The following is a 23,787-nucleotide window of genomic DNA, read 5'->3' on the forward strand; positions in this document are numbered from 1 at the left end:
AGTCAGAATCTTGAAGCATATAGTCCCTGTTAAGTGAGCGGAGAAACAAGCCAGGATCAAGCATGGAGGCTTGATGTAGAGGTTCCTACAAGCACGGAGCTTTAGCATGAACTTGTGTAACACCCTGTAACACAAGTTCAAGAAGAAAGTGTCGCAACACCTAAGCATTTAATGGCAAACAGGCATGTGTGCCTAAATCTGAATTATTTCACTTCACAAAAAACTACTGGAGCCATTACTTCTGTACACACACACACACACACACACACACACACACACACATCCTCAAGTATGAATGACTACCAGTTTTATGGCTTTGAGCTTTCAAAGTCATCCAAATGGTATTCTCTAAGCTGGAATGTTCTGTAAGTAAGAAGTTATTCCATATAATTTGGACCATAGATAAATTGGAAGAATCTTCTTAGATGTTCCATTTAGTACACCTTTAAGTGATTCTCTAGACCTGGGCAAAGTCTGTCCAGATAGCTGATAACAGGCATGTTCATTTACCATCTCAGAAATACCTAAGAGACAAAATACATACAAGAAAAAAAGGAAGCTGCACTACCCTAAAACCTGTTCCTTTGTTTTTGTTTTTTGTTTTTTTTTTTTTTTTTCTGATTCACCGGGCAAATTATCTTCCCTAAGAGGGAGATGCTTTTTTCCATCAAGGCTTTATTTTTAAAAAAAAGCACCAAAAAACCCCCCAAAACAGTGATTCTAATGGAGACAGATGGATTCTAGTTAATTCCGAGAAGCAACAAGATGTAATTTTAACCAATTTTTAAAACCAAAATGAAAAACAACTCTAGTGTACCGTATGTCAAACAATATTCGTTTAACCTTAAAAGCCACATGTGTTGTTTATTCAAACCTCAATTATATTCTGAGTGGTACCCTATGGAGCTCAAATGGCTTTCTGATAATTGGAGAAATGGAGAACAAGCATTTGAAAAATGGTCAAGAGCTAAGCTAAAATTCAGACTGTTTATAACTCCCACTGCTTCCATTAAACTCCAGTTGGCTTGAGTAGGGTCACAGAAGTAAACCGTGTCCTCTTAGAAGGACTAAGTGTACAGCAAGATTATTAGATGTCCATGAAGATAAGCCTCAGAAAGCAAAACTACGCCAGCATGTGGCCACTTCTGAACCACACACAACATCATAAACCGCATGCTTATAGGCCCCGATTTGTCTGGGACAACCCAGTTTCATGCCTCTTTTTCTGCCAGGCAAAAGTAGTAAGACTACACTCTCACTTTCAGAAGTGTCTTGATTTGGATGCTAGGTTACAAAGTTGCTCTAATCGTAAGGCGCACAGAAATGAAATGGATCTCTGAGATGGAGGGATGGGAGTGATCACTGTGACCAGGGAAAGCGATCTCAGCACTTTCAGAGGAACACGTCCTAATCAGCGGAATCAGGGCACACAGTTCAAGGGCTTTTGAGGGACAGCGAGAGGGCAGAGAGGAAGACACTGATCGCGAAATCTCCACCTACTATGTGCCACGTTCTGGGATGGGCCACTTTATAGCCAGTAGACAATACCCAAGCTGCAGATGAAAGACAGAGTGGAAACAGCTGACTTGGGGGCCTCTGCCAAACATCCAATTCAACAAATTCTGTTGAGAGGGAGCAAGCGGGCTGAAATTTGAGCGCAGCTTTAAAGAACTGGGGTATAAGGATTCTCCGCTGGTAGACGTTTGAGCTAACAAGAATGATATACAGTACTTCCTGGAGTCCTCTAGTGTCTTGTGGATAGTCAGGTTTTCTAGAAAATACTTCACTGTCAAATAAAGCACTTCATTGTTTGGGCTGTCCGTCGATACAAGCTCTTAGCATTTTAAAGAAAGTATCTGCTTGAGAAATGTTAAGACACAGACAAGGGGGACCTCCTGCCAGGAGTAGCCAGCCAAATCTGAAGAGGAATACAAAAGCATTTATCCAGAAAACTCAGAAATACAATTTAAAAAAAAAAAAAAAAAGACCATTATGAGAGTTGCATGTGCTTGCAAGAGGAAATCATGGGAGAGAGAAAAGAGAAGCTATTAGCGAGATGGTAAACAGAGCCCACACTCTGCTCTCCAATGGTGCTGTGGATAAATAATTCAAGTTTATTATAATAGGGGTCTCTGAGGGGCCTCTGGGTGGCTCAGTGGCCACCCAGACTGACTTTGGCTCAGGTCATGATCTCGTGGTTCATGGGTTCCTGCCCTACATTGGGCTCTGGGCTGACAGCTCAGAGCCTGGAGCCTGCTTCGGATTCTGTGTCTCCCTCTTGCTCTGCCCCTCCCCTATTCGTACTCTCTCTCTCTCAAAAATAAATAAACATTAAAAAATGTTTTTTTAAATGAAGTGGGGTCTTTGAGTCGTCACAATAAATCTGCTGGAAGTGTTACCATATCTGGCCCCTGGGGAGCAGAGCTATCATGAAGTCTGTTCCTCCCAGTAGCCTCAGAGTTCAGACTCCCCAAAGTTTCTCTACATTCCCAAGTTGAGAGGTGACACAGCAGTCATGGCTGAGAGAACAACCCAAGCCAGACTGCCTGGGTCTGGATCCTGGCTCCGCCCCTTCTTGCCTGTGCAGCTTTGGGCAAGTGATGAACCTCTCTGAGCCTCAGTTTGCTTACTCCTAAAATGGAGACAATAATGCCTACCCGGGGTGTGGGGTATGTGTGAGGATGAAAAGAATTCGTATGCACAAAGAGCTGAGAACCATGCCTGGCACACCAAGTGTTACGTGTCAGTTTTATTCCCCTTCTTCTTCCCATCCTTTCGTCCTCCTCAAGAGTAGTTTACCTATGGGGAAAACCCCACCTCAGAGACTCCCATGAGCCTGCGAGGTACCTAACAAGGAAAGGGTCCAGATTAAACAAACAAATGAAACCTAGCAGTAAGGGAAACATTTATGCCTGTACACATTTAAGAGAAATGATTTAAGGGAATCATTTCATGTCTAAATCACTCCACTTTGAAAGCCAGGATCCTAGATACAGGAAAAAAAAATAGCCACAGAGATTCTTTTAGCTCATGGCTTCTGAACTGGTTTAGATGGTCTCATAATTGTGCTAGCCCTGTCCTCATTTTCATCATTTTCAAAGATGCGCTTGGGTTTGAATGCGGTCCTGTATTCTCTCTTGGCTTCAAATGAGACTCACGAGGACAGATAACTGCTTCACTGGGAGACAGTGAAATTTGTAGTCATAAAGTGGAGTGACAAAAGTCCAAGTACCCAAAGAAAGAGAGTCCTGTGCTACTGCATCCATCAATGGAAAAGAGCATGTGGATGGAAAACAGAAGCCCAGGAATCCATCAACATTTGCTGCTGGTCAACCTGGGAATGACTGGAAAGCAGTCGTAAGTTCTTAACAGTTGTCAGATAGTTGCTCTTCTTGCTCCTGTTCATCAATGAATCAGACTCATTTCTATAAATACCGGGGTCTTGGCTCATGAAGAGTGTTCCAATGAGAATAATGGATACACACGGCCATGGGTTTCTGGGCAATCATGGCGTCCTGTGAAGTGCTTCAAAGGACAGGGCTGAAGGCAGAGTGGTTTTAACCCGGGAAGAAATACTTGCTCCGAAATGCTTCACGGGGAATTCCTTATTTTTACTGTAGAACCAGACTCCTATACATATGAATAACCCTCCAATCCCAGAGTAGGATGGGGCATTGATTCCACACAGCCAATTAAGAATCAGGGCTGTTCATTAAGCTCAGTATGAAAGTCGCTGCTGTCCCATACACTGTCTAAAGGGCTTTCTATCTAAGAAGACACACTCTACACAAAAGAGACATGCTAAGAAGGAACACAGTGACTGCAGAGGGGATGGAGTCCTGGGAGTGTCAGCAAACTCATAAAGATGAATTCTGAGCACAGAGTATGGAAAGAGAACCAAACACAACCTAGGAAATTTCCATGGCAAAAGAAAGCTTCCAGCAGGGATTTGGAAGAAGAGAGGAAGGCAAAGGGTGGGAGAGCTCTAAGGTGGTCCTTTCTTTATGAACTTGAACAGTTCACCTGAAGACAGGGCTAACTAATGGTGGTCAGACTCTTCTGTAGCTCTGAGAAGATCGGAGTGTTTCAATGCATATTGAAGTTTAGGTGAGAGAACCCCAACCCGAAATCATCAAGGACTGAGTTCACTTTTATTTATTTTTTTGAGAAGTGTGTCTCGTTAATGATGTTTCCTTCCTATCGTCATGACCTGGAGATGCTAGTGTTCTGCAGAAAATGTGGACTAAATCAGAAACAACACTAAAGGATCTATATTTGGAGCTGCTGTTATTTTTTTTCCAGTTTTGGTTGACTTGGCAAACTTTGACAACTTGGGTAGATTTGTACCATGTTCAAAAAAATGGACTATATCTCCCACCACTGCCCTCAAGATTTCTGGGTTCCAGCCAAGATGGCATCTCAGTTGTGACTCTGCTGCTCTTTTGGAAAGAGAAATTGAGAGTCTCACGTAAAATGGCAGTTGTCTTGGGCACCGACAAATTGCCTTTAAACAGTTACTTTCGGTTTCAGTCACCTCAAGGGAGCTTGTAGAAATGGTTCAACTTCATAAGAAGAGATTCCATTTTCTCCTTGGACTCTTTAGAACTGTGTTGGATAAATGAGCTTGGGTCAAGGAAGTTGCAAGTTCAGCCATCTGTCCTGCCTCCCTAGCTAGGACTGCACTTGGGGAATGTTGTCAAGAGAGCTCCATAGCCGTATGTCTCTTCCTTTTTCACAAATCCACCAAAAGATATGCTTAATCCTAAGCTAGGGGAAACAGGGGAATCAGGTGGTTCTTTCCCAGTTAAAGAGCCAAGACCTGTGAAATGATGAACAATCCAAGAAAATATTTTGAAACGCTGGACTCTACAAACCAGACTAAGCCCTGAAAGTGGTCCAAGAAGGGGCCCAATGACTAGAGTGATCAGGTAGGGCTCTTTGGAAGGGGTGAGCTTCTAGCTGGGATCTTGAAAGATGGGTAGGATCCCAGCCCATAGAAGAGAGGAAGGAAGCTATTCCAAGCTTGTGGGGAGTAAGAGCTAGGAGAGGCACATAACAGGAGAGAAAGTGGGAAGGAACATGGCATATTTTAGGACACAGAGAAGAGCCAGCCTAGAATAGAAGGTGTGTGTGTTGGTGTCCGAGAAATGAGGATGAGTAGTAGGTTAAGGAAGGGTCAGATTGCTTTATAGAGCGCCTGGGTGGCTCAGTCGGTTAAGCGGCCGACTTCGGCTCAGGTCACGATCTCGCACTCTGTGAGTTCGAGCCCCGCGTCGGGCTCTGTGCTGACAGCTCAGAGCCTGGAGCCTGTTTCAGATTCTGTGTCTCCCTCTCTCTCTGACCCTCCCCCGTTCATGTTCTGTCTCTCCCTGTCTCAAAAATAAATAAACGTTAAAAAAATTAAAAAAAAAAAAAAAACAATCTGAAGGGAATTCCCAGGTAGCTCAGTCGGTTAAGCATCCAATTCTTGCTTTCGGCTCAGGTCACGACCTCACAGTTTTGTGGGTTTGAACCCCGCAGAGCCTGCTTGGAATTCTCTCTCTCCCTCACGCTCTGCCCTTCCCCCACTTGCACTGTCTCTGTCTCCCTCAAAAGAAATAAACTTAAAAAAATAAAAATACATAAAAACCATCTGAAGGATTCACCTTGGCGAATGTGGTTAAGACACGGTAGGCACTGACCAACATGATCAATAGTTGTGTAAGAAGAAAAGCCTGGGCTAGAGCATGACACACATGTACAGTGAAGAAAGAACAGTTATTCACACTCCTACAACCCAGGGTGGCTGGTTTCATGGTGGGATCAGAAGTCGGGGATCCTGGGAGGGTAAGACTACCCCTAGCTGTGTCCCTAACTTTCGAGTCAATCCTCCCTTACCCTGGGGTGCAGACAGCAAAGAGGAATATGGTGTGAGTTGAGGCTAGAGAGACCATCCTATGCATCTTCCTTCACCTCCCTGACTAGGTCGACCCCTCTTACTTACTGCCTTTTCCAACACCTTTCTTTGTAGCATGCGGCACAGTTGTAATTTTATATTAGCTTGTGCCGTTATTTGCTAAGGTGTCTTGCCCGTTTAACTCCGCAAGGGTAGGCTCCATGTTCGTTCTGTTCTCCACTGTACCTCCAGCACCAGCACAGCGCTCGGTACTTGGCGGTTGCTCCAGAAATGTCCGCGGGATGAAAGAAAGTAGATATTTACATTCTTTAAACCTATAAAGGGAGAGGGGTGGAACAGAGGTGTTCCCCTGTGGTTGGGAGTGGGCAAGTTGAGGCCGTGATGGGGAAAGCTGAGTAATGTGGTTACCCTCCTAGGATTATCCGCCTATGCCAATGTGCCAGGCATGTTCTCTCTGCCCCTTTACTTCCTTGAACTGGGAGAGGTCCCTTGTCAGTGTCCTATGAACGGCTCCCACCAGGTAGCGTAAGAACTTGGGACTCTAGAGCCAGGCCGGCAAAGTTCACATTCTAGCTCTGCCACTTACTACCACGGATCCTTGGGCCAATCGCTTAACTTCTGTGACTCGGTTTCCTCATCCATACAATGGGGATAATAATTGTTTCAACTCCGTTGTGAGGGTTAAACAGGGTATTACACACATAAGGGCTTAGACCACTGCCTGGCACATAGTAAGCGCTACCTATATACACTGTCCATGCAGGCTTGGCTCTCGATGTGGCCAAGAGCCTACTCCAAAAACCTCTCCCTTGTCTAGAGTCCAAGTACACAGCCTTCCCCTTTGCCTTGGCAAGATAGGCAGGAGACAGGAAGCAGTAATGATAAGCGGTAGAGGGAAACCGGGGCCGGGTTTGGGCTTGAGGCCTGCCTGCCCAGAATGTGGCAGTCGTACGATCTCCAAAGAGATTTTTCCTTATGATAAAGTTTCCCTTAAGGTTCCAGTGGGTGGTTGCGTTCCACTTCCAGTCCAGATGAGGTCTGCTCAAGTGCCAGCAATGACACGCCCCGTGCCAACACTCTCCTGACTGTCCTAGGCTCAGGGGCATGTCTAAATAACGGAGGCTGGGGTGGAGATTCAATCTGTGGCCGCTATCGCTATTTGACGCAGGAAAAGAGGCACACGCTAGTGTTTGGTGAGAGTACAGAGAGCCGGTTTCAATGGGGCCCTTTATATGAAGGTTTGCAGGTCCAGCACTCAAAAGGTTATTTCTTCTGCAGTATTTTGCCTGCAATTAGGGTGGCCAGCATAGGGGAGAAGCGTGTCTGCATTCTCTGCTGCACGAGTAACATGCTTATACAAGACATACCTTTATAAAACACGACATTTCGACAGAAAAAAAAAAATAACGAGGTGCTTCAAAAATGAGGACTTCAAAGGAGATTCAATCACATTATATACAACTGAAAGATGTAAAGAAATTAAAGGCTGAGAAAAAGGCATCAATTTTATGGACGTGTAGGATTCAGTCTTCATAGGGCAAGACGAAAGAAAGACAATGACTTATTCAGGCTGCAGAAGAGACGGCAGAGAAAGAACTTCATGAACCGTCAGTTGTGTGAAGGGACAACACGTGATCGGTAATACGTTGCTTTTATGTGTTGCTTCTGAGGACATGAGAAAAGAAATGTAAATTGTGATGAGAGAAGTGTTCAGCAGATGGGGATTCTGTGAACAGAGATTAAGCAAATAAACAGGCAAGACTATCAGACACAGAGGGGAGGGTGTAGACAACTCTCCCCCTCCAAGATCTCCAGGTCATCTCAGTTACTTTTTACAGCCTTTCCATGGGTGATAGATATTACATATCTCCATTTTCAGAGCTGAAAAGAAAACAAGGCTGTATGTGGGCCAGCAGCTTGCCCGAGGTAACACCACGAGTAGGTGAAACCTGAGTAAAAGCAAATCTGTGTCCTTCTGACTTCAGAGCCTATGTCCTCTGTGCCACGTTGTCTGTCAGATGCAAAATATGTCTTGTGGCAGTTTCCTTTCTTTTATTAATTGTCCTTCAGTGTAGATTTGTCATTGTAGCCTTCGCCCCAAACAAAATACCCTCAGCCTGACAACTGGACCGGAGCAACGAGCTGGTTATATTAGCAGCCACATGTATACCTCTGCTCTGTATGGACGCTCTTCCCTTTGGAGCAGACTCAGGTTGGGGCAAAGATGGGCAGAGAGACGAGGAACAAAATACCTATCTTTTCTGGCTTAAATGTAATAGCTGTATTGATGTACAGACACACACACTGGGAGAGACCGCTACCAAAAGATCCAGGGCCTTACTGAAGCACAAACCAAATCAGGCTGTGACTAAATCCACACTGACTTGTGACAAGCACTAAACAGAACATATTAAAAGGGATACGCAGAGGAGTGACTGGGTGGCTCAGTCCATTAAGTCTCTGATTCTTGATTTCAGCTCACAGCCATGGGATCGAGCCCCACATCGGGCCCCACATGGGACTCCATATCAGGCTCTGCATCAGACTACATGTTGGGCTTGGAGCCTGCTTAAGATTCTCTTTCTCCGGCTTTCTCTGCCCCTCCCCACCTCAAAAAAAGAGGGGATCAGCACTCAAAACAAGGTCATTTCTTTCTAAAATAATATTAATCACAGTGTCTTGAAGTGCGACGGGGAGGAAAAACCACCTGGGGATCAGACATGACACCAGGTGATTTCCTACTGACCACGAGCCAATATATAGCTAGCACCACCAACCCCTGTCAACCAGTAACTCAGAGGAAGGAAACACAACAATAATACCATATGTTCATTGCATCTAATTCAAACTATAACTTCCTGGCAATACTTCCAAGCTAGTGTGCATTTCTCTCCCTAGAGCAGTGAGGGGGAGAAAAAGATAAATCAGAAATAGTTTCTACCTTAAGGAGCTTATAATTGGTAGGGCGGATAAGACATGGGCACACATAATGAAAACCAAAAGGTAACAAAGTGATAGGTGCTACTGGAGAAGGGCCAGTTACATGCTGAGGAGTCTCAGAAAGGAAGGAGTTTTACTCCTAATGTACAGGATTTTTAAAAAGTGCTTCATGGAGGAGGGGGCAGTTAGGCTGGCCGTTGGATAAGCAGGGTTTGGGGGTGGAGAAATTAGGGATGGAGGTGGGAAGGCAAAGAAGAGAGAAAGGCCTTCCGTCTGGCATTTATCATAACGTGACCAGAGGACCGCCTGCATCAGAATTTCAGGCAGTTGCATGTGAGGTACGTCTTGAGAAACCTGTAGGATTTCCACAGACAGAGATGGTTGGAAAAGGGTTTTCCAGAAAGAGGTGGTGTTTCCTCCTCCCAGATCTTGCTGTACACGTGCAGTTGTTACCTAGGCCGCCATTTTGTTCCCCCCAGTTCCTTACCATGAACCAGCTGTCACTCGTTCACCCCAAAGTTGGTTGCCATATGACTGGAATTAGATGCTCTGACCAGAGAGTGACATTCGTTACTTTTCTATTGCTTTCAGGTCTCAGACTTCTAACAGGCTCAATTTAAGTGCACTAAGCTCAAATGTAAACCATTGTTTGGGGCCGCCTCCAGTCACCTACATGGTCTTAGAAATGGCTTCTCAAAGCAGGGCGTATGGACCACCTGTCTCAGAGTGCACAGTGGGGCCTATATCTACAAGCACAATCTGGGACCCCACCCCAAAGCCACTGAATCAGAATCTCTGTAGTGGTTGTCTGGGGATCTGAAAGTTCTCCAGGGGATTCTGAAGCACACTGGAGTTGGAGAAATCTTGAGGGGGAGAGCGAAGGTACAAAGGGAAAAGAGCACAGGAACACTGTGAGGAGAACCTGAGGTACACAAATGGAAGAATGTGGGCCTAAAGGGTTTAGCTGAAGCTACAACATGGGTTGACGTGTTTTCTACTGGCAACAGGCAGCCATTCTTTTCAGTGCCAGAGTGAAGAGGGTAAGCCTGGAGCCAGACAGCCAGGACTCAAACCTTAGCTCCTTGACTCACTAGCTACATAACCTTGGACAAAGCTGTTAACCTCTCTCTGCCTCAGTTTCGTTATCCACAAAGTGGGGATACTAACCATCCTCACCACACAGCGTCCTCATGGGAGAAAATGGGTTCATATCAAGCATTTAGAACCATGACTGGCATTTAGTAGGTACGATATGTGTCAACATAAATACTTTTTTTTTTAAAGTAAGCTTTACACCCACCATGGGACTTGAACTCACGACCCCGAGACAAGAGTCACATGCTCTACTGACTGAGCCAGCCAGGTGCCCCGGCACAAATACTTTTGAGGAGAGGTGTGGTATGATTAAGGTTAGGTTTCCGGAAGATTAACCTAGCAGTAATGTATAGGAGTCAACTGCCCATCCCCTATCAGTAAATCCTATCATTTTGTCCCTCTAACTCAGTGATTCTCAACCCTGGCTGCACATTAGAATCACTTCTCTTCCCCTCCACCCCCAGTCTGGACACAAATTTATCAAGGTAATTCTAATATAGACACACGGTCAAGAAGCAATGCTGTAAATATATTTCAAACTTGCCCATTTCTCATTATTGTGCCCGCACCATATGCAAGACACTGTGCTAGGTCCTTTTCCTGCATTATTTAAACCTTACAACCCTTTGGGGGTCAGTGATAACATTATCCTCCCTTTAAAGATTGTTAGAAAGGTTGAATGCATTGCTCAGGATTATCCAGCGAGAAAGTAGCAGGACTGGGATTAGAACCGTGGCAGCCTGGTTCCAGAGGCTCCAGTCTGAACCACTACTCTATATTGTGTCTCTAAACCAGGCATCTGCCCTCTCACACTAGAGAGACTCCTCCACTTGCCTTCTCCCTCTCCTCTCCCCTTGCTTCGTTGCTTCCCTCTTATCTAGTCTGGACACAACAGCCAATGAGATCTTTTTAAGACATCAACTGGTTCATGTAATGCCCTGCTCACAACCTTCTGATGGCTTCCCAATGTACCTAAGAAACTGAAATACAAACTCCTTCTCATGGCCTTGAAAGTCCTGTGTGGTCCAACTCCTGTTCACTTCTTCAGCCTCATCTCAGGCCAGTTGACTATAATCACTGTATTCCAGCTACACTGGTCATCAGATCCTTGAATGCTTTGAGCTCTTCCTTGCTGGGGCCCTTGAATTTTCTTTTCTTTCTGCCTGGAATGCTCTTCCCCCAGGATCTTTGCATGGATGGGTCTTTTTCATCTTTCAAGTGAGAGCTTAAATGTCACCTCAGCAAGGCCTTCCCTCCCACTCAATGTGAATGCCATCCCCTCAGTCTTTTATTTGTTTTCCTCATGGCACTCACATATTTATATTTAGATTTTCACTCACTTGTTTGTTTATGATTTGTCTTCTATGGTAGAATGTGAGTTCCACAAGAGCAAAGAACATACCTTTGCTGCTATGTATGCTACATACAGTTGTAGAAGGTGTGTACTGCACAAAAGTGCTGCCGTTAAGGGGGTGCATTCGCAAAGATTTTCTGGCAAATGGCAGTAAAGTGTCTTAAATAAAAGGATTCTTTTTTAAATTCGCATACAGATGCCATATAGTCTAGTGGTGCCCTGTATGTTTACTGTATTTACCAATATGTATCTAGCTTCTAGCACAGGGCTGAGCATATGGTAAGTAGATGCTCAATAAATATGTTGATTGGATGTACAGAAAGAAGACAAAATTAGAGTACTGCTAGAGAGAGCCAGAAAAGAGACAGATCAAAGACTGCTGATATAGTAATCTCAGAAGAGGGAATAAAGGAGAAATTAAAGGCGATTATGCTTGACCTTAGGAACCCAGAGTGAAAAATGGCACTATTATCAAAGGAATGGAAACCAAATAAGAAAAAAATTGGGTTGAGAAGACACTGATGCCATTTGGGCTATAATTTGAGAAGACGATGCCTTCCACTGTGCTTTTACTGAGTTTGTCACCATTGGACGGTGGGGTTTTAAAGAATATATCTACATTTGCCCTGCAAAGTCTTCAAAGTGGTCATATCAATGCTTTGCAAGGCCCAATCTTCCTTTCAAGGCTGTGCATGGAAATGGCCTGTGTTTTACAACACAGTAAAAGCTAGAAGAGATTAAGGGAGAAGAGACAGAGACACTTTCTCAGTAGATGATTCTCACTCTTTCTTTCCTGCCACACTCCCGCATGGTTTCTTTCAGGTGGTTGCCCTTAAAATCAGTGTTTTTGGGGGGCCCCCGGGTGGTTCAGTCGGTTAAGCATTCAACTTCGGCTTAGGACATGATCTCACAGTTTGCGAGTTTGAGCCCCACGTCGGGCTCTGTGCTGACTGCTCGGAGCCTGGAGCCTGCTTCGGATTCTGTGTCTCCCTCTCTCTCTGCCCCTCCCACGCTCGCACTCTGTCTCTCTCTCCAAAGATTAATAAACATTAAAAATTTTTTTAAAAGATCAGTGTTGTTTTTCTCCCTTTTGTGAATCAACTGCCCCGACCCCAACCCCTGGCTCTAAACTAAGGCTACCATAGAAAATTTCCCGTCCTAGGACACTGGGAAGCTATTTTCCTCTCTTCCAAGTCCAGCAGCATCCCTACCTCTTGGGATACGGGGTACCTACCTCTGCACACCTGGCAGCAGGAATCCGGAACAGAGACTGGGAACGCACAGGTTAACTTGGGGCAAGTCTTGAGACCACAATACACGTTTCCCTCCTGCCAAGGAAAAACAGAACTTAAGGTCAGAAGGATCTGGGAATAAGTGTAAAGGCTTCTTAGCTTGGGACCTGGGATGAGTAGGGACTCAAAATGGGCTACTCCTTCCCAGTGCCCTCGCATAGTTAGTTCTAGGTACTTCCGAGATTTGATTATGCCTTATTTTTTTTTTTCCTGCTTACTATTTCTCCAGGCCAGAGACTAAGTCACGGAAGAGTTGGTAATCCTCGCTGGGGATCCCCTGAGGTGGTACAGGGTAGTCAGTGAGAGAGCTGCCGTAGCCCCACCAAAGCCCTAAATGTGGTCTTGCCCTTCTCTTCTCTTTGCATTGTATCCCTTGGTCCCCATCGTGTCCCAGCTGGACACTGGGACTTCAGGGAATGCAGATTTGCATGACAGCCCCCCTTCTTTATAAATCTCCAAGCCAGGGAGACAAGTTGTCTCGGGGGCGGGGGGCGGAATGCAAAACTACACGGGCTGATCGGAATGGACAGCTCAACTCAGCACAAGGCAAGCGAGAGAACCAAACTTACTTGCTGTTAGGTCTGTCTTTACGTAGATTCCACCTCCCTAAAGTTCTAGGTTCCAAGCATCCTTCCTTACACCTTGTTCTTAATTCTTAGAAGCAATAATTCTGGGGCAAGAAGGCTCCCTAAAAAGTCATTAGGAAGGCAAGGCCACAACCAAATTCTCCCAAACTACTGAGATACCATATTTTTACTACAAGTCCCTAGGGGAAGAGATTCTCAAACGTCCCTTGGCAATCCAGTGTTTAAGGCCGTTACTGGCAATAAAAAGTTTCTACATCTAACTTGATTTCCTCTCACTTCAGGTTAAACGGCCATTTTATTCCATTTTCTGGTTCTACCTATTACATTCTTTGGATTGCACAATTACGTGAAGATATAATCGATTTACTTTACTCCTAGGGTATATACAGTTCTGACAAGTAATGTCACAGGAATAATCATGTTTTGCTGAGAGAGTTCTCAATGCACAGCACCAGGGACAAACTGGTTAGGAGAATACATCAGAGATGGGATCCAAGAGATACCCCCCTTTTCTTGTGAATTGGGGCACCAGGGTGGCTTAGTCGGTGGCATCCAACTTCGGCTCAGGTCATGATCTCACGGTTCATGAGTTCGAGCCCCACATAGGGCTCTGTGCTGACAGCTCAGAGCCTGGAGACTGTTTTGGAATCTGTGTCTCCCTCTCTTTTCTTTCTCTGGCCCTTCCCCACTCGCTCGCACATATGCGCACACGCGCTCCTTCTCTCTCTCTCTCTCTCTCTCTCTCAAAAGTAAATAAACATAAAAAAATCGTTGAGTCCTTCTAATGAAGGCTTTGCTGGTGTGACTATTAAGAAAAGGAGGACAAATGAAGACCGTCAGCTGATCTTTGTCTATTTAAACAGTCCTAAAGCTTCAAGACCAGCATATAACTGGGTCTGACTTTAACATAGGTCAGGGTTGTTCAGGGTTGATGCAGATCAGGGAGTAGATCAACAGGGAGGCTTAGGATTCAAATGCAATTCATCTTCCATTCAAACACCTCACGGTGTAGGCTCAAAGTAAAGGTGTAAGCACAGAGAAAGCTCTGGTGTTGGGGTAGGGGCCAGCAGGGACATTAAAATGCTGGGTCTTACCGAACAGCTGCACTGGGTGCATTGATTGGGTTGCCGGTTCTGAAAGAGCCCTTCAGCCATGAACAGCTCACCATGTTGGTAAGTGGTCCCGTTGTACTCACATGACTTGCTGGTCACCTTATTGTTCGCTGGGGGTAAGGAGTCTTCTGGGACAGGGTGGAGAAAAACCACACCGAGTATTAGCATCATTGCAAAGAATGTCATAAATCCCAACAGCAGACAGGGCTGTACCATATAGAGGGAGTTAAAAGATAGCCCCGGGGTGCCTGGGTGGCTCAGTCGGTTAAGCGTCCAACTTCGGCTCAGGTCGTGATTTCATGGCTGGTGGGTTCAAGCCCTGTGTCGGGCTCTGTGCTGACAGCTCAGAGCCTGCAGCCTGCTTCGGATTCTGTGTCTCCCTCTCTCTCTGCCCCTCCCCTGCTCATGCTCTGTGTCTCTCTCTCTCTCTCAAAAATAAACACTAAAAGAATTTTACAGATAGTTTCTAATTCAGTGGCCGATGACCTTAGATAATATTAAAGCGACCAGACAAGAACAGCAACTGATATGATCACCCATCTGTTCTTTTATTTGGTGAGCATTTATTGAGCACCTATGATGTGCCAGGCACTAGAATGGGTACTAGAGAGAAATCAGAGAAGGACAAGGCTCCTGCCTTGAGGGAACTAACAGACCAGATGAATAACGTGTTAACTTGGCTGGAAGGAGGGAGTCCTTTCAGAAGACGAACCATCTATTATAACTACCCTGGTAACCTTACCCCCTCCCATGTTTTATATCACTTGGTATGTGCTTGTATGTTTGTTCTGGCCCCTGGGGTCCTTGCTTGTTTTTTTTTATTGAAGTATAGTTACCACACGAAGTCTCTGCTTATTTTTAATTCCACCACCAAGATCTCCCCCCTCCTCCCACTCTTTTCCACCTGCTGAAGTCCTGTTCGATTTTGAAGTCTCAGGAAAAGTCCCTTTTCTTCTGCAAAGCATTCTCCAATAGCTCCAGCCCACGATCTGGACCTCTCAAAACATGTGATTTCTGAAGCACACAGTCTGGGACTTGAATATTACTGTATCTCATATTCCTGAATTATAGTCATCTAGCCAACAATTTACAAAGTGATTTCACACAGATTATTACACCGGAGCCTCATAACAATCCTATCAATCAAGGAAGGTAGATCTTGAACTTCATTTTTCATTTGAGGGTAACAAACCTCTGAGGTGGACTTTTCTGAAGTCACGAATGTAGTGAGTGATGGCCCCAAATTCCATCTTCTTTCTATCAGCTTATGTACACATATGCATGTTTTGCTTTTTAAGGACTTGGACGCTGCCTTACGTGTCTCTTTCTTTTGTGGGGTCTAGTGCAGGGTTCCCATGTAGCAAAAACTGAATGCACCAATGCACTTGGTGAGTGGACTCTAAATGGCCTCAAAAAGTCTTTTTACTGGGCTTCCTTAGGATGCATGGTGTGTGTGTGCATGCACGCACACACCCGCCCCCCCCCACACACACACCAAACAACCCAGATGAAGCTAATCATTGATGTACAAATTAACAATAGATATAAAAAGAGCTGGGAAAGTGCCCTCTGTAGAATAGTGGAAGAAGAGAAGTCAGAGGAGTTGTGTGTTTTGTTAAGGGAAGGCTCAGACAGTGAAAGCGTCCTTTCCTTCCCATCAGTCAAAGGTATACTGAAGGTGCGCCTGGGTGGCTCAGCTGGTTGGGCGTCCAATTCTTGATTTTCGGCTCAGGTCATGATCTCACGGTTCCTGAGTTTGAGCCCCATGTCGGGCTCTGTGCTGACAGTCCAGAGCCTGCTTGGGATTGTCTCTCTCTCTCTCTCTCTCTCTCTCTCTCTCTGCCCCTCCCCTGCTCATGCTCTCTCTCTCTCTCAAAATAAGTAAATAAAACTTTTAAAAATAGAAAAAAAAGGTATAATGAAAATGAGTCCATCTTATGGGTCAATTATACCTCAGTACGACTGTTTTAAAAAAAAAAAAAAACAGAATAGATGAATCACTAAATTCTACTCCTGAACCCAATATTTTCCTATATGTTAACTAACTAGAATTTAAATAAAAACTTGAAACAAAATAAAACAAAACAGAATAAAATTGTCCTCAGGATGTTGGTGAAAATAATAAAGGTGAATGGTAATAATAATAATAATAATGATAATAATAATACAGCTAACATTTATTGAGCCCTAATTAATATGCCAGGCACAACAGTGAGTGCTTTTCCATGCATTTTCTTCTTGGCTTTTACTTATTTTGCTGATGGGGAAACTAAGGTTTAAGAAATTAAATGACTTGCCCAGGTCACACAACTTGTGAGTGGCAGCACCAAAATCTGAACTGATGTCTGATTCTAGAATCATCCGTCCTTGCCACTATCAAGGAGGCTATCAATCACATCAACCCTGGAACAAGGAAGGGGCCATTCGATTTAAAAACCAAAATCAATGGAACATGAAGGTTATGTTGTTCCTTTACAATGTTTTGGCCTAGAATACCTAGAAAACTGATATCACACTTACTTTGGCTTCAATGATTTCTATAACTAACTCAATTCTATACTTTGCTATATAAACTGATCTAGCTTCAATTTGTGAGTAACTTACTCCTTGGGTGTGAACTGCTTATTAATGACCCCTTACAAGATGCAAAAGAAGTTCCTTAAAAAGAAGCCTCAGCTCCTAGAAAATGTTTATTTCTTACCAGCAGACCCTAAGTCCTGGCCCCTGCCCACAACAGGACACAACCAGACAGATTTAGCTGGTAAACAGGAATGAAACTCACTGGAGAAAGGATAGGAGCAGGGCCCACTCACCCCCCTGGGCTCTAATTACACCAAATATCTGTACTTTGTGGCGAAGGAAAACTGGGATGACCTACAAAATAATATCTACCGTGACTCTTACAGGAGTTGACAGATCTTTGGAATACCAAAAGAAAAAAAAGTGGGTTGGAATTATTTTGCCTCAGAAGAATGTGGATTGATCTTTGAATTGGGCCTTCTACCAAGGGATCAACGGGGGGGGGGGGGGAGCAAGTGCAGGGTGAGGTTTTCCAGGGGAAGCATGACCTTGAGAGTCTTTCTTGCAATAGTCTGCATAGCGGCCTGGCATGGAGTCTATTAATCTACTCAACAGGAGATGGGGAGAAAGCAAAAGAGAGAAAGACGAAACAGAATCAAAGAAAAAGAAACCAACTATGAGCAAGTTAATGAAGTTAATGTTAGGTTTACACAATAAATTTATCTTAATAGCTTTCCATTTATTCTTATTTCATTCTTTTAATATCCCTAATGGAGTGGTGGTGGGGGCATTATGAAAGTGAGGCTACTGGTACCCCAAAAGATTTGGCCCATGCCACAGAGCTATCTAATAGGAAGCCCAACTCAGACATACAGTTTTCCTGTCTCGAAGTTTATGTTTTTCTTTACACAGAGTGGGTATTAAAACTGGCTGGCAGGAAAGAAATTAAATCAGTACATGCAAGAGATATCTGTGCTCTCGTGTTTATTGCAGTGTTATTCACAATAGCCAAGATATGGAAACAGCCTAAGTGTCGGTCAACCGAGGAATGGAAAAAGAAACCATGGTATATATACACAACAGAGTATTATTCAACCTTAAAAAAGAGTTCTTGCCATTTGCAACAATACTGGATAGATCTGGAGGACAGTATGCTAGGTGACATAAGTCAGATACAGAGGTAAAAAAAAAAAAAGGCATGATTTCCCTTTTGGTGAAATCTAAAAAATGTCAAATAATAGAAGCAGAAGGTAGAATGGTGGTTCCCGGGGTCTGCGGTTCAGGGAGAAGGGGAGATGTTGGTCAAAGGGTATAAAGCTGCAGTTATGTAAGATGAATACAGCTGGAGAGCTAATGTACAGCGTGATGACTATAATTAATAATATTGTGTTGGGTCCCGGAAATCGGCTAAGAGAGAAGATTTCAGGTGTTCTCACCACAAAACAAACGCGAACTACGTGAGGAGATGATGTTAATTAGCTGGACCACAGTAATCAATTCAATCTGTTTATGTATAACAAATAAGCATGTTGTACACCTTAAATGTATACAATTTTTACTAAAGAAAAGCATGTTTTTCAAACTGGGAGACAAAGACCACTGAGTCAAAAATCCCAGCTTAGGTATCCACACTCCACAACCTTACACAAGCCACTTTACCCCTCTGGGTCTCAATTTTTCTTTCTTTTTTTTTTTTTTTTTTAGGGTTTATTTACTTATTTTGAGAGAAAGAGAGGGAGAAACAGAGACAGAGAGAGCAAAAGAGAAAGAGAACGAGTGGAGAAGGGGCAGAGAAAGAGAGAGAGAATCCCAGGCAGGCTCCACTATCAGCGTGGAGCCCGATGTGGGGATCGATCTCATGATCATGAGACCATGGCCTGAGCCAAAATCAAGAGTCAGACGCTCAACTGACTGAGCCACCCAGGCACCCCAAGGGGTCTCAATTTTTCTAAGAATGGGACATACGGAAGTGTTGAGTCACTGTATTATACACCTGAAACTAACCTAACACTGTATGTTAACTATACTGGAATTAAAATTTAAAAACATATATTTAAAAAGCCGCCCCCAAAACTTAGTGGATTAAAACTATAAGAACTAATAATAATAATAATTACTTAATTAATTAATTAAACAGGCATGGACTCAAATGCTAGCTGCACAGTAAAGTGGAACAGCAAGGCCCTTACATTCTTCATTTATAATGCAAAGGAAAGAATGCATTCTCAGAAATTAATTAATTAATTAAGTTTGGAGAAGTGATTTGGAAGTGATTTGGAACCTGAAGTTTTATCTAATAAAAATGGGTAGTTGTTTCATTAAAAAAAAAAAAAAAAGAATGGGACGTGGGAGTTAAATTTCCCCTTACATCTTTAAAATTGTTTTTTAATGTGTATTTATTTTTGACTGAGAGACAGACAGAGAGAGAGGGAGACACAGAATCCAAAGCAGGCTCCAGGCTCCGAGCTGTCAGCACAGAGCCCGATGCGGGGTTCAAACTCATGAACCGTGAGATCATGACCTGAGCCAAAGTTGAATGCTCAACCAACTGAGCCACCTAGGCGACCCTTGCCTTGGATTTTAGAAGGCCAACACAGCATGCAAGGAACCACAGAAGCAAGGAAGGCCACCTGGTATTCTACCCTCTGCCTTCCTCGATTTTCCAAGGTGGCCGGGCTTCTAACCAACTATCCTTGGAACACATTTGGTGTTCCTGGCTGAAAAGTGGCAGAAAATGCGTCCAAAGCATAGCTGGCCTCAAAGCCCCTCATGGGAGTGCTACTCTGAGGAGAGGCGGGGCAAGGACATCGTGGGGTAAGCAGACCAGCATGATGCCATCTGACTATAGTTATGCCAGGAATAGAAACTACTTCTTCCACGCACCCCCCCCATCCCATTAAGGATGGTCTTATAAATAGCAGAACTATGACTTCCGGGGGGCTCAAAAAACACTCCCCTATCCTAAATATCTCTTCCTTCCTTTTCTCTCACTGCTACCTCAAATGCCATCATTAGAAGTCCATTACTTTGGGGTAAATGGTTGTCTTTGGGCAATCAGATTTTATAATCCCAATACTTCTGCGAGAGGTTACACATTGGCAGGAACATCTTAGTATGAATAGCCTTGCCACAAGTTTGTTTGGTTTTGTTTTGTTTCTCTTCAGAGAAACTGACACATTTTAACCAAGAAGTCTGTGGTCCTATCCCACTTCCTTTGGTACACCATTCTCTCCCCTCCTGGCACTAGCCTTCTTCCCACCCTCGGGAACCCAAAGTCCTCATGCCAGCTGCTGACTTCTCCACTCTCCCTACCCTCAAATTTCTATTTTCTTAGTGGGCCACTTCTTGGCTCTTCAGAAAGGTCGCTTGTACGTCAGGAGACAAATCAGGTCCCAGTGTTTATGAGAGATGCAAACCCCTCCAGAGCTCCCAGTTGCCAATCTCCTGGTCTCCAAGCCTCTCCCTTCTTTTCCCATTGCTGCCATTACTCAGGTTCCTATTTTACTCTTGATGGCTCAGCCTGGTGCTAATGTGTCCAGTCTCGTTCTCTGTCATCCGACTGGTCGGCTCCCAGCACATATGCAGACTGTGCCGGAGGTGGTGGTGGAGGGGGAATTGAGAGATGAAGGTACAAGCCTTGAAGGAAGAGGTTACCTTCCCTTTAATTATGATCACACACACACACTCACACACACACACACACACACACACACACACATCCTGAAAAAACCCAAAGAACATAGAGGGATTCCCTTCTTTCCATGGATAACTGGACATTTAATTAAACGACGTTTGCTTTGTGTTTATGTGTACGGTAGGTAAATAGGGCATGTCCCTGACTTCAAGAAGAATCCTGCTGTCCTCAGAGGGGCTGGCACAAAAAGATGTTAAATGAGAACATATTTAAATAAATCATAAAGGTGAAGGCTAGAAGAGAGGTCAGATTATCTATCACAAATTGGCAAACTATGCCAAGTGGGAAAGAATACCACCTGCATCACTAACGATTTCAGTCAGACACTAGAAAGCTGTATTTCTCATTCCAAAATTAAGTTTCAAGAGTTTCTGTTGGAAAGAAATTCTACTTGAAGGCCAGAGGCTAGACTAGGTGACTATTCTGGGTGTCTTCCAACCAGAGAAAGACAATCCTACAAAACTGGTCACAGAAGCGCAGCTGTCCTCCCACTATTGGGACAGACCCTAGTCAGGACTCTGTGTTCCCAATCCGACCACAATAAGATGGTTCTTTGCCACTGACACTATCCGGCATGTCTGGGGCAAGTGTGAGCTATTGCGGTGCTTTCTAAAACACACTGTTTTAGAGCGTGTAAATTTGGGCTGGCTCTTAGGCCTTGGCCCAGATGGAAAGAAAGCAGACAGCTAAGGATGCTCATGGGAGACCACTTATGCTCCACCAAGGAGTGCTGCTGTAGTGAGAGAGGGACAGCGGGGTGCTGTGTCTTGTTTCTTTGGGATGCTCAGTAAAAGTGAAGGTACTGCTTCAAGTGGGTCTAGCGGCCACAGCAGCGATGCCTACCATTCAGATCTCTTCCTTTCCATGCTCCAACCGCTCCCACTTCTTCTTTCCCTGGGCCTCTCCAAGAGATGACTTAAATGCACCGGCTTTCCTGGGACAGAGACCTAAGACTTCCAGATCTTCTCCAAACGCTCCTCTTCCATAAAGACTTAGCTCTTCTCTGGCCCACCACATTGAGGTCCTTATATAGGGAGGCATAGGACTTACCTCATTAATTTATGCTAAGGTGTCAATGGAAGGAAATGTTTGAAAACAGGTTATTTTTCTAGATAATTAAATTGTTACCATGGCCCTTTGATGTTTGAAGCTATTGGCTTTGCAGAATGTTGGGCTTATGTGGTGGAGATTACTGAAAACACAGCCTCCACAATATGTCCTATTGGGAGGAGAGGCCTGACTTCAGGGTTTTCCATTTGGGTTCAAATTCCAGGCTCACTATTAATTAGTTACCACCTATTAGCTGAGCAAGTCACTTCGTATTACTGAGCCTCCGTTCCACCATCTACAAAATGGAGCTCGTAACAGTACCTACTTCATAGGTTGTTGTGAGGAACCAACAAGATAAGATGCATAATGAGCTTGGCATAATACTGGGTGCATATTAATGCTTAATAAGTGTTGTTACTGTAATATTACTATCAGCTATAAATGACAGGATTTCTGGAAGGTAGAAAGTAGGTTGGTAAGGCAAGAGATGTGGGGCTGCCTAATCTTTACAGTGCCTGAGTTAGACTGAATGTTTGTGTCCTCCTTGCCCCCCAAATTCATTCATTAAAAACCTAATCTCCCAACGTAATGGTATTAGGAGGTGGGACCTTTGCAAAAGACATGAACAGACACTTTTCCAAGGAAGACGTCCAGACGGCCAACAGACATGTGAAAAGACTCTCAACATCACTCATCATCGGGGAAATACAAATCAAAACTACAATGAGAGATCACATGACACCAGTCAGAATGGCTAAAATTAGCAACGCAGGAAACAACAGGTCTTGGTGAAGATGTGGCGAAAGAGGAACCCTCTTGCACTGTTGGTGGGAATGCAAACTGGTGCAGCCGCTCTGGAGAACAGTATGGAGGTTCCTCAAAAAGTTAAAAAATAGAACTACTCTGTGATCCAGCAATTATACTACTAGGTATTTACCCAAAAGACACAAAAATACTAATTCAAAGGGATATGTGCAGTCTGATGTTTACTGCAGCATGATCAACAGCACTATCGGCAATAGCCAAACTATGGAAAAAGCCTAAATGTCCATCAACTGACGAATGGATAAAGAAGATGTGGTTTATATATACAATGGAAGACTACTTGGCAATGAGAAAGAATGAAATCATGCCCTTTGCAATAATGTGGATAGAGGTAGAGAGTATTATGCTAAGCAAAATAAGTCAGTCAGGGAAAGAAAAAGACCATGTGATCTGACTCATATGTGGAACTGAAGAAAAAAAATGAGCATTGGGAAAAAAGGAGTGAGAGAGACAAACCAAGAAACAGAGTCTTAATGACAGAGAACAATCTGATGGTTACCAGATGGGAGGTCGGTAAGGGGATGGGTTAAATAGGTGATGGGGATTAAGGAGTGCACTTGTGATGAGCACCGGGTTTTGTACGGAAGTGCTGAATCACTAAATTATACACCTGAAACTAGTATCACACTGTATGTTAACTGGAATTTAAATAAAAACTTGAAAAAGAAAAAAAGGAGGTGGGGGCCTTTGGGATGTGATTAGGTCAAGATGGCAAAGCCCTCAGGAATGGGATTAGTGCCTTTATCAGAAGACACAGGAAGGAGATGATCTTTGTTCTCAGCATGTGAGGAAGCAGCCTGAAGGTGGGTCTATAAGCCAAGAAGTGGGGTCTCTCCAGACACCAGATCTGTTGGCGCACTGATCTTGGACTTCTCAGCCATCACAACTGTGAGAAACAAATGTTTGTTCTAGCAAACATGGCATTTTTGTTCTAGCAGCCCACGCTAAGACAACTGTTTTCCACTGCCCTGTAGAACTTCTCAATAATTGCCAGCTTCTGGGGCTCCTGGGTGGTTCAGTCGGTGAAGTGTCCAACTCTTGCTTTCTGCTCAGGTCATGATCTCGCGGTTTAGTGAGTTCAAGCCCAGAATCGGGCTCTGCACTGACCGTGAGGAACCAGCCTGGAATTCTCCCTCTCTCTACCCCTCTCCCCACTCGCTGTCTCTCTAATAGATAGATACACAGATAGATAGATAGATAGATAGATAGATAGATAGATAGATGATAGATAGATAGATGATAGATAGATAGATAGATAGATAGATAGATAGATAGATAGCCGGATTCTGAGTGGTGACTAGAAAGTCACCTCTGAGCCATCACATTCACTAGGAATCCTTTTATGCCTCTGCTCTCGGCGGAGTGGTAGAGCAGACTGTTCCTGCCACATCGATACTTCCAAAGGTGGCCAGTCCACTCTGT

General features: G+C 44.1%; 1 protein-coding gene across 8 annotated transcripts in view; it reads right to left on the reverse strand.

Moving 5' to 3' along the window:
* CHRDL1 (chordin like 1) overlaps nt 1-23,787 on the reverse strand; it is a 118,635-nt gene that overhangs the window by 28,560 nt on the left and 66,288 nt on the right. For 5 of the 8 annotated variants that reach the window (XM_058712285.1, XM_058712283.1, XM_058712288.1 and 2 more), the window contains 2 exons: nt 14,259-14,404; nt 12,520-12,613 (listed from right to left, as the gene is read on the reverse strand). In XM_058712285.1, coding sequence (XP_058568268.1) covers nt 12,520-12,613; nt 14,259-14,404 — 240 coding nt within the window. The remainder of the gene's footprint in view (nt 1-12,519; nt 12,614-14,258; nt 14,405-23,787) is intronic. The other 3 variants (XM_058712284.1, XM_058712289.1, XM_058712287.1) reach the window with 1 other exon arrangement.

Source organism: Neofelis nebulosa, chromosome X, assembly GCF_028018385.1.
Source record: "Neofelis nebulosa isolate mNeoNeb1 chromosome X, mNeoNeb1.pri, whole genome shotgun sequence".
In the NCBI taxonomy this organism is placed as follows: Eukaryota; Metazoa; Chordata; class Mammalia; order Carnivora; family Felidae; genus Neofelis; species Neofelis nebulosa.